This window comes from Balaenoptera borealis, assembly GCF_965194805.1.
Source record: "Balaenoptera borealis genome assembly, chromosome: 1".
NCBI lineage: Eukaryota > Metazoa > Chordata > Mammalia > Artiodactyla > Balaenopteridae > Balaenoptera > Balaenoptera borealis.
Window position 1 is genome coordinate 22,604,338 of NC_138860.1, and position 12,084 is coordinate 22,616,421.

The 12,084-nt window shown below is 37.5% G+C and overlaps 1 protein-coding gene across 2 annotated transcripts in view; it reads right to left on the reverse strand.

Annotated features, from left to right (window-relative positions):
- Positions 1 to 11,190: 11,190 nt before the first annotated feature.
- The window catches only part of WDR26 (WD repeat domain 26), a 38,138-nt gene continuing 37,244 nt past the window's right edge, over positions 11,191 to 12,084 (reverse strand). For both annotated transcript variants that reach the window (XM_082349855.1, XM_082349854.1), the window contains exon 14: positions 11,191 to 11,909. In XM_082349855.1, coding sequence (XP_082205981.1) covers positions 11,884 to 11,909 — 26 coding nt within the window. In that variant the 3' untranslated portion in view covers positions 11,191 to 11,883. The remainder of the gene's footprint in view (positions 11,910 to 12,084) is intronic.

A 12,084-nucleotide genomic window follows, 5' to 3' on the forward strand; every position in this document is an offset into this window, starting at 1 on the left:
ATTTGTGAACCCTTATAAGCCATTACACGTATGATGTAATTCCTGCTTATAGAAAGGAAAATAAACCAAAAAAGCAAAACTTTATCAAGAGCTTTCATTTAAAAGCCACTGCCTCCACAGTCTCCCTCAAACCCATCTACTCCCACTGGCTCTTGCTGCGTCTTGGTTTTGTATTCTCATCGGTCCAGTTGTATTTGATCTGTCCGATATGTTTCTTAATGGGTTTGGAGAGGTGATTTGGTCGAAGATGCTCATCAGATTAGAAGCAGGAGCAGCCAGTCGTTCGGTGTCGGTGAAACCGAGCCTGTCCGCGCTCTGTTTGGTGCCTGATTAACCGTAGCACTCCTGTCCTGCTGCACTGCCCGCTTTGTCCGTTTCGTGGACATAGCAGTATCCAACCGGACTTGATTCCTTGGAGGTATATTTGTCAATTCTTGCAGTTGTTGAGAGCAGTTAACCTCTTCGGCTCTGTTTGCTGGGTGAAGTGAACCTGGCAGTTTATTCTCAGTGCTCGTTTGTGTTTTAATGTGGCCATCTTAGGTGCTGGCATGTAGGCAAAACATGGCTGTGTTTTATGGCAGAGTCCAAAGAGGTTATTCACTCTGTCGAGGCAGAATTGGATAGCCACATAAGGTGTGTGGTCACCAAATATCAAATGTTGCATGTCCTTTCGGCCCTGGATTGGGTCTAGCCTTGGCAGAAGCCGGAGAGGCACTAAGCAAAACTCCCTCTACGGATAGACCCACATTTTGAGGATGGTGGTATACCCCGGCCACACGTGAAAGGAAGGGTGAAATGGTAGGCAAAGTAAACTTGGTTCTGTTGGCCTCTTTGGAGCCTCAGAAATTGCTCCTTGGGGGTTTCTTGTATTTCTTCCAGGCAAAGAGCCAAGAAGCTATAACATAGAAGTTAGTTTGATGCATCTCTCTTACCCTTTCCTTCTTAGGCACCTTCCTCTATTTAAAAAAAAAAAGTCACTTAACTCTGACTTTATCCCTAACTTCCAGTGCCTCTAAATGTTCTGCTCAAGCTTTGAAAGCAATGAAGCTGTTGGAGAACTTAAATCCTTAGAACTGAGAGATAAACAAGCTACTTCAGGAAGCTCAAAGGTGGTGGAGGACTGTTGACCAAAATGTTTTATCTTCTCATTCAAGTATTCTTTTTTAAAAAAATTGAAATATTCACAATATTGTGTTAGTTTCAGATGTACAGCATAGTGTTTCAATTATTTTTTTCAGATTATATTCCATGATAGGTTATTACAAGATCTGGAATATACAAGTATTCTTAGTAACCAAAATAGAAACCTGTGTAGCTGAGAGCATCTGGCTGTCAGTTTACATATCGTCAGGCACAGGTTGGTGGGGCTGAGCAGATCAGAAAGTTGCCTTGTTTATAATGAAAGACAGGAGCTCTTTACTTCTGAAACATTAACCGTGGTTAAAAATAAAACCACCTTTCTTGTATTGCTTGTTTGTAATCAAAGGCAGGAAAGGGGGTAACTCTAGTTTTTTGTTTGGATTTTTTAGGGGCTCTTCTACAAATTATGAAAAGAGGGAAAAAGCACTGACTTTAAAAGCTGTGGTTAAGATGCTAAAGATTAATTTTCTGTGCTTTCAACTGATTGGAGAGTTGCAGAGACCCTTAGAGATCATTTGGTCTAACTTCATCTTAGAGAGAACTGAGCTCTGGGGATTGCGTCTGGAATCCTCCGGGTTAGTCCAGTGTTCTTTCTCTCCCTTATCACTTCTCTTCCCTGTCCATCTGTGAAGGTAGTACCCTGGGCCCAGCCAGTGCAGACTACTATGGCATGCTCCTGGGTGCAGAATATTTTTATCCGTGTATTCTGTCATTTTCCTTTGCCCTTTTCCTTCCATCCCTTCAGTGGTTAGCAGGTGCGCTTGCTAATCGCTGGACTCCCAGCTGAGAGAGCCGAGGAAGAAAGATCTGAGGTGCAGCTCGGTTCATCAAAGCCTGACAGCCACCTTTTCATGCCACACAGATGACAATGGAATAATAATCCAAATCTGCTTCCTCTCATCTGAGCTTACTTTGAATTTGAGGGATAAGAAAGCTCCCCATGGAACTTTTTCTTCTGTGGCACTTACCACTTTCTATCTGTTGTTATGGTTATTTGTATGCAGTTAATCTCTCCTACTAGACTGTACACTCCTGGAGGGCAGAGTAGCCTCTTATTCATATTTGTATCTTTTTCCTATTGCTCCTGGCACCTAACGCAGTCCATGCCTTGCGCACGGAAACAGTAAATGATTGTTGAATGAATACATAAATCTGATTGTGTTGTCCTATTGCTCTTTCAGCATGAAGTCTAACTAATGTCCTTTACATCAGGGAAGTAAGAAGCAATGGAGCAACATAATCGAAGTCTACCATCTGTTTTCGAGGCAGTCACATTATGGAATGTTCTAAGACATGCTAGGTCAGGAAAGGAAACTGCTGTATTCGGTGTCCTGGAGACTTGTGAAGTCAACTTTACTCACAAGTAATATTTTGTCAGAAGTAATTGTGATGGAAAGTATTATGTACTAGGTATAATTAATTACCCCCTGCATGTCAGTAAAATTGTTCTAATACATGGAAACAGGCAGCAAGATAGAGAAGGGAAGTCTTGAAATTCTATGCCTGTTATCTAGATTGCTGCCACCTGAGATTGTGTACTTTAAGCCAAAAATACTATTTTGCAATGTAGTGTAACAAAGATTGAATATTCTTGGTGTAGTGAAACTACAGTTAATAAGGCTGTTCAAAGAATGGGCTATTCTACCTGAGCATTTGTCAGTGAAGCCTTTTGGTTTTAAGCCATACTTACCGTGAAAATTCTAAAAAGTAGTAGTCAAATTGTTTTGTTCTAAATACAATCTGAGGACTGAGGGTCATTCAGAGCCTTAGGGTGAGCATTGTGAACTGCAGTAATCACAGTAATAATCACCGTCAGGACATAGACGTTAAAGGGATTGATCACTAAGAGCTCAAGTTGCTCTTTAGAATAAATTCCTTGATAAAAGCTGTTTTTGTTTTCAGTGGCTTCCCTCTGAGGCTGGGTGAGGAGTGAGTGGGTGGGTGGGTGGTCAGAATCAGCTAGCTGTCAGAGGTTTGACCGTGGCTTGCCCTGCTGTGTATTTGGTTTGCTACATCCGTTATGGAACAGTCTTGGTTTCACCTGTATTAGTTCCCATTCAACATTAGCGCCTAGTCAGAATGTGAGTCAGTCTAGCAAATACTGAAATTGCTGTTCTCCAGTGGAGCACCTTGTGTGTAGATGTGGAGAGGACTAGTAAAGACGCGGAGTTATACACTGCTATACCATCACTCTCCAGCCATCTCTCTGATTCCTGCTTCCCTTCTAAGCACCCGGTGCTTTGTCAGAATCCCCACTTTGTTATTTATCCGGGGGACTTGGTTCATCTTAAATCTGCTATTCTAAGTACCATATATTCTTTGGGCAAGAGGCTGGCACTTGAACAAGGAAGGAGATTGAATCCTTCGTCTGTTTTCACAGCTCAATTCATTCAAATTGATAATCTATCTCTGAAGGAGAGGATGTAACGTGGAATCAAGTTCTAGAGCCTGACCTTATCACTTTATCTGATCAGCAGCCTATTTCACAGGTTGGATGCAAAGCTGGTGAGGGTTGAACTTGACAGCTCAATTAAAAAGCAACAACAACAACAACAAAAAGCAACAAGTTTGGCTGCCACTGCAAGGCTAGCTTCTGGTGTAGCTCTGTATAAAGATACTAACTTTTTGGAAGACAGTAACAGGACTAATCCGTGTCAATTGGTAATCTGTTTTACCAGTTACAATAATCAAACTTACGGGCATTCTTGTTTTATCTATAACCTACTACCGTCCCTCTCCCACACTATTTTGAAGCCAATACCAGACATCAGTACATATGTAGTATTTTTACACATATCTCTGTAAGATAAGGGTTCTTAAAACACACACACACAGTCCCAGCACCATACATAAATTGGTAATTACTTAGTACTAAATATCCAATGGGTGCTCCAATTTCCCCCTTGGCTCAAGGTTTATAGTTGGTGTGTTCACATTGGGATTCAGCAAAGATCTGTACATTTCATTTGGTTCATGTCCTTAAGTCTCTTAATCTACTAAATTCCCTATTATTTTCCTTGCAATTTGTTGAAGAAACTGTTTCATTGGACATAGCAATCATTTGTTGTGTAGAACCTCCAGTATTCTGGCTTTTGCTGACTGCCATAAACTCTTAAAAAAAATCGTTTGTGGTTTTACTATGTGCATTCTCACCCATCGCAATGCTGTCTGTTAAGAAGATACTGTTAGCTTCTTTCATAGATGAGGGAACTCTGACAGATCAGTAATTTGTCTAAAGTGACACACCAAGTGATAGGATTTATATTTAAATCCAAAACCACTACTTTATAAAACAATTTAAAGACATTCAAATTTATTGTGGGGGTTTTCTTCTATGAAACTTCATGAGTCTGTTTTATTGGTTGCTTTAATTGTATGGAGAAAAATCTGTATAATTTCAAAAGTGTCATTTTCTTCTATGAACTACACAGTTAACTAGAATCAGTAAAGTGTGCCCTTAAATGTTTTACCTATCTTTGACAAGTTTTTAACAGCCAATTTTTAATCTAGGGTGTAAGTGACCATCTACAGACCAAGGGAGGTTTATGTGGTGTAGTGGCTAATAGCATAAGCTCAGGAGCACCTGGCTTTGAATCCCAGCTCCTTCATACCAGTTAATTTATTTAAGGCTACTTCCCTCATTTGTAAAATGGAAGTTAAGAGTATTTGCCCCATGAAGGTACCTTGAGAATTAAATGAGAATGGAATGAGTGGCTCATCCATAGAGACTGGCCTAAAGTAAGCACCCAGTATATTAGTCCAAAGGAATACCTGTTCTGTACTCGTGTTACTCAACGACCAAATAGTGTGTGCGTTGTGGTTAGTCCCTCTCATTACCATTCTTGCTCCTGCTTTTAATTCTTGGTCTCATTGCTGAAGTAATAATATAGCATAGTCCCACGGTTTTCAAAAACCACCAGTAAGTGGATCAGTGTCAGCTGACAACATACAATTACCTGACGTGTTAACAAATTTGACTTGTGATCTGGAAGGTGGCTTCGAAATCTAAAAGTTAAAAAAGCCTTCAGTTGAGTCTCACATGCCCTTGGATTTAGGAGTTAAAAGCACAGGCTTTGGAATCAAACGGGGGTTTGAATCCCAGTACTACCATCTATTAACTGTATTTCAGTTTCCTTAAGCCTGAGTTTATCATTGAAAAAAAGTGAGCAATACTTGCTTACAGAGATAGAAGTTTAAATAATGTATATAAAGTGCCTGGTACCCAATAAGCACTCCAGTTATTTATACAAACACTAGGAGAAAGCATAGAAAGAAAAAGGAAATTAAAACCAAACCAGTTGAATAGTATCAGTTCTTTGTGGACAAGAAAACAAAATGTTACTGAAAAGTTTTTTTCATGCAAACCCATTAACAGGGGAAAAAGAAAACAAAATCTTACTGAAAAGTTTTTTTCATGCAAATCCATTAATGGGAAAAAGAGCCCATTTACACATAGTGTGAAAGAACTTTTAGAACAAGTTTTTCATTGATAATAAAGTCAAGACCCCTTTTCTGAATTCATAGGCCACAAACTGATATTTTTCCATTTGGGGGATGAGGGAAAGTTATTCAATATTTGGAAACTATTTGGTATACAACTCCCAATTCAATGTGTAGCTGCATTTTAAAATTATATTCAAAATGAGGAAAAAGCCACACAGGAGAACTTAAATGAAGAACATTAGCACATTCATTTATTTGAATTCTAGATATGGCGTATCACCATGGCTAATTATGTCTTGAATAAGATGTTAAAAGTCTTAAATTGTGTATGAGGGACTCGAGTTGCATCAATTTAATAGTGACCAAAGAAGCCACTAATCCTCGCATCAGAAAAGGAAATTAAAACTTGCTGAAAATTTGTTCTTGTTCTTCCCTGTTCCCATCATTAGCTCTACATTACATGCCGATTTAGTATTTTGTTAATCACGTGATTGTACTGTTTCCTATACGGCAGGCCCATGTTAAGCACGCTCGTCAGGTTTGAGGGAGAAGAGCCCTGCCACAGAACCAATGGCAGACACTTAAGATTCTTGGAAGTAGTGACAGGATGATGGGGTCATTTTGTTTGTTGAATGTTCTTTAACAGTTTTAAGTTTTTCTGGAAAAAATTTCAAGTAGAAGTCATGAAATGATGTAACTGAAGACCATCAACTTTTCTTTTGCTTAAATGAAAGGGAATTGAATTGTGTTTTTAAAATACAACTCTCAAGATTTATTAAGGTTGGGAAATTTTCTATACCTGGTGCTGCGATCTGGCATGAAACTTTAAGCTAAATCTGCAAAGTATAGCTGTATTTAAAGACTCCAAGTAGAAAAAACTTCTCTCTTGCCTGTTGATCAGAGGAAGCGGCAAACCGTACCTTTAAGGTGGTGAGCAGTAGTGTAGAAGCATTACCTCTCTCTGCCTCATCAGTGGATCTACTATCCTAAGCCGAGTCTCCACTGATTGCCTGCCAAATACTAATTTTTCACATTTGAACTTCCTTTTCCTTGTAGTAAAAATCGTAAAGCCTACTTCTGTAATAATTCACCCTGATGGGCAATTGGTTTTCCTTTCCTTTTTTTCATAAATACAAATGTACTATATAGGTTTGTATACATTGAATGCTTTCTCCAAGGATATCTTTAAATAACTATATATTTGTTATGAAATAAATTTTAATTTCAAACTGGAAATATACTTTCTCCCCTTGTCAGCATATCCACTGCCTAAACGCATAATTTCAGACGCAGTAATATTTTTGAACATGTGGCATATGATTCCTTTAAAAATGCAAATGTTCCTGAGAGTTTTCTAAATTAATCTATGATTACAACACAATAGCTCTTTAAAAAAAAGATATCTCAACTGGCAAAGCAGTGCTCCGTTAGACACCACTAAAAAAACTCCAGGTAAATCTATGGATGTCAAATTCAGCAAATCAATTGTTTTAGGTAAAAATAGTACTAGTTAGACACTCAGGCTAATAGGTATTAGGAGATTTAACACAGCAACAATTACTTAATTATTCATTCTGTTTATTGGATTGAAAGGGAATACAAACGATTGGTTAAGTGCTATGCACTGACATGGAAAATATGTATTAAAAAAAAAAAATCCCAGGAAAGCAAATCAAAGTTAATGTAGATTCAATTGAACAAAAATTTAAAGACATTTAAAATACTACACATTTATAAAATAAAAGTTAACAAAGGGTGTTTTGTAAATAATTAGTAGAACAAGTGAAAATAAATATATCAGAGACCTGAAGTTTCTTATGCTTTAATGAAATAATAAAGCAAAGAAATTTAAACTACTAAATATAATCTGAGAGGCAGTTGAAAAAAAAAAAACAACCCAATATTTAAGAACACAATCCTTTGAAACATTTAATCAGTCCATAGCAAATAGTTATTATATATCAAAAGCTCTAAGTTTTAACTAGTTCCACCACAATGCCATGTAAATCTTGACAATTTAGAAATCTTGAGATCAACACTTAAGTTCTTTTCTTGATCTCTACAGCTTGGTTTGTAAGTACATACATGCTTTTGTGGATCTATTCCCCTCGCCACACACACACATTTTCAAGGAGCCAATAACATTTTTTTCCATCTGTGCCTAAAAATGTTCCGATTCAGCTTTTAGCACATTGACCCTGATGATGAAAATGTTTTAAGGTAAAGATGGGGACACAATTTCAGTCTTATAAAAATATACCAGTATTAACCAAACCTTAAATTCAGAGAGGGCACTTCACAGGTGCATGAGACTTTTAGTGAAACTGACAAGAACCCAGAACGGCTGTTTCCAGGACTTTTTATGAATTAAGTAATCTCTTTCACACACACAACACACACACGCACACATTTTTATTCTCTTAGTTTCATTAAATCCAGGCTATCTGGATTAAGTAGATAAGGGATGGGTTTTTATAGTTTTCATTTTTGCAACTATAGGGCAGCTACTATAACAATAGCTTAACAACACTGAAAATTTTCAATTAAGTTCACCCTGTTTTTAGAAAGTGTCTAAGTATAAATGCAGATTCACCTCTTCTTTTAAAGTTAGCGGTTTAAATTAAATCCGATACGGTTTTTGAAATGGAAGTAATATTTTGGAGAACAACCCCGAAAGAGAAGTTGCTAAAATCTAAATGAGAAATTAAAACGAAATAAAGATATTTATACACTTTAGAGATGGGACAAAAAGGATATTAAGAAAAATGTCTTCTTTCCTCCCCATTCAAAAGTAGCCATTCTTCTGCTGTGAAAGAAACTGACATGGATATTTCCCTTTCAAGACATGTACGTTATATTTACCACTGTGAGCAGAGGTGATAGGGTCAGTTCTTGTGTGCAGGAACCAACATCCTAAAAAAGAAAATTTCAAGATGGGGAGGGGTGGGGGAAAAAAGGGTTTTCTATTAATGTCATGAAATGCCACTCCAGAGGGAGAACACTCCTAATAATAAAAATTACCATATTACTACTAGTGTGATTTCAAATTAAGAAAACACTGATAAAAATTGATTTTCTTCCTTTCAATTAGCAAGTTATTTTAATTACTTAAGTTCATTTTTAAAGTTAGGTAATCCCTTTCTGTTCTCCCACCCACTGAAATGGGCCAATGTGTAGGGGCATTTGCAAAAAAAAATTTCCTGTTTAGACTACTTACCTGGTTAAATATAACATTTACCTGGCCAATAAGAGCAAAAGAAATATAGCTAGCTAGAATGAACACTAATGACATACAAAAACCCAAACTGAAGCTTTGTCATCCCTCCCAGCTAATTCCCCAACTCTAATTCACCACCCACACACCTGTCTTAGGAATCCCCAAATCCAACACTGTACTACTAATAACCAGTTATTTGGAGGAAAAAGACATTTAATTTCATACGTGCTCTAGCCCTTAATCAATGAATAGTAACAACAAAAAAACATTTTTAAGCACATGGAAATGAGCCTACTAACCTGATTTTTGGAGCCAAAATTCTCCACTCTATTTTGATCTATGTGCAAAAAGTATTGGTACTTTTCAGTTTATACATTTGTTAGTATCTTGCAGCTGGCTTGGTAGTATTCTCACTCTGTATACTCTCACCTCAAGCCTATATAGAGACTACAGCACTGTCAGAAGTTTTCAGTTAAGAGCTATGAGTTAGACCATCCTGCTATCAGGTTCTTTGTACCATAAAATCCTAGGTATCATTTATTTTACCTTTCTAGCACAGTCGCTGCATGGCACATGCATGAAGTAGACGTTTACAGCAAATTGGCACAGTAAAGTACCAGTATATATAGGAAGCTGCCAGTTAAGACAGACTTGGAACACAAACTCACCTAGCTGCTATAGAAACCTTTGCATAGTTGTTACTCCGTTTTAATGGAGTTATGTTCTTGTAAAATGTGCCTCACTTTTACTCCACTTTTTTAAAGTGTTTTTAACTGTACTTCAGAAGCACTCTGAAAACTCAGATCTAGGGGTGGCTGGGTGAAGTATAGTAGACTCTGAGCGCCAAATTGCCCCTGAATGGGCACAAATCTCCGTGAATGTTACAAATGTACCGTAGCACACTGTAACCAAATTTGTAAACAGCTGTGGAGTTTCTATGCCCACATTTTGTTAGTGATGTTACCATAGAGATTGGGGTGTATTAACGGCTTCAGGGTATACATGAATCACTTAAAATATGAATGGATTTAACTGTACTGAGGTAAAGAGAAGTTGCCACTTAATTATATACAGTTACCAATGAAGATTTTATTCAAGCTTAAAGTAAAAAGTAATTTTAGTTAAGAAAAATGAAGTACCAGATAAACTGTAACATATAGTTATTTTAACTTAGAAGTATCAAAACAGGAATTCTTGATTCTCTAAGTGGTGGTCTCTGCAAAATGGAGCTTAAAGAAATCTTTTACATTACCAATTTGATAAAATAATCTGCTGACCACGATCTGTCATTTTCTCTTACTATGAGCTTCTGGGAGAATCCGAGCTATTTTAAGGCCAATTGTGTTTTTCTTTCTTCTCCCCTTCCCTGACTTTACCATTTCTCCCTGCTACCTTCCCCTACCCACCCATCCCCCGATGGAAGAACTCCTAACATCCAAGCCTTTCTCTTCTTTGTGGATTCTGAAGGAGTCTACTCATGGTAATAATATATCATAGACTTGGCTGGGCCGAAAGGGAACAGTGTAAGACTTTTTCTTCACCAGAATCTTATTTTGGGGGTATTCCCACTCCTCTTCCCAACATAACAGCTATGGTCACCATATTTATATCCTCTCCTAAAGAGGGGAGGGAATTTCAAAGGAGACTATGTATGTTGTACTCAGCTGTTATGGGGTTTAAAAGCACAACGTGAACATCAGGCTTTTGGCTTATTTTAAACGTGAAATTCTCAAAATTAAAAGTGCTTTTCCATGAAGGAAACCCTTCCTTAAACTAAAAGGGGAGGCGAGAGGGAGACTATCCACAGCACCAGTTTAGAATGAGGTTCAGTATGGCAATATCTGAAAAACTGAGAAGAGATATTCTTTAAATTTACGTATCCCTATATGTCAAAATATTAAGGGCAATTAGAGAAATGACTCCTAGGTTTTAAACCCAGTTTAAGTATGTCTGTAACCTGCTGAATTCTTCTAACAAGCTCAATTATACTATGAATTTCCAAAGTGTTATATCTGCTGACTTCTACTCTCTTGCTAGATCACACCAAAATGATTCCCCAAGTTGAGAACAACTTGGAACAAGCTTTGTTGAAAACCTAAACTGACTACTGATCTCTCATGTTGGTATAAATTTAAAATTCTCGTTATGAATCTTGAATTTCTTGAAGATCAGGTACTGATGTTCCTTCGGGAATAAAACAAAAGGGGGAAAATCTTCAAAGCGCTACCCTGAACTTCCTGCGTGATGTCCTTCCAAGCACTGTTTCTGACCAGGTCTCATGTGGTATTCCAGAAGAGCATCAGTTATACTGCGTATCTAAGTCATAGAGGAAACTCTTTTTAAGCTGGTTTAGATTCCAAATGTATACAAATGAAGTCACTTTAATCCTATAAATACTTCTTAATTTATTTTTAAAAAATTGTGCTGTTAACCCTTTTACGGGGCAACAAGCCATGTGAAAAGTACAAAACTTTTTGTCAAATGTAATATTGAGAGTGCTTTTGACATAGTTCACTGGTTTATCATCTGGATCAGTATATACTGCGCAACGGGCAAGGCTAGAATCCATGAACCAAGCTGCAAAGATCTCAAGCTAAATAAGGCGGAAAGATTTGGAGAAACAAAAGAAGGAAATTCTTTCCTATCCAATGTATACTCTTCAGACTAATGCACTCTTTCTATCAAGCCTTCTAAACTGTTAAATAAAGTTTTCCAAACAAGCATTTAAACTTCATTACACAGAAGAGCAACAAGAATGGATCCTGCCCGACAAAAGGCAGGAGGGAGAAAATTATATATACTGAGTTCAATGGGTAAGCCTGAATGTAGCACAGTTCTTCACAACCGATGGGGGGATAATTCAACATGGTGTCCAACAACGTTCTAACGACGTGCTTCATCTCAACTGGTTACTATGAAGCAAGGTGTAAATGTTTGGCCCCAGTCGGGCTTCAGAAATGGTTCTTTTTTCATGACGAGCATGTCTGTCCAGCTATCAATCATGTTTGTTTGCACCAAATCCCAAGCCATTAAAATACGACTAATTTTAAGTTAAACAGAAGTCGTCTGCTCCAAATTCGCCATCAACTATCCATGCTACTGCATTCCTCTGAATGAAGACAAGATGAAATGTGTATTGGGGGAAAAGAGGAAGAAGAGGGGAGGGGGAGAAAAAAGTTACCAGTTAGAAAGTTTTAAAATCAGCATCATGACATTACAAAATATCATAACATTAGAAAACAATCACATCAAGGCAAATTCTTGATACTTTCATCATTATTGTT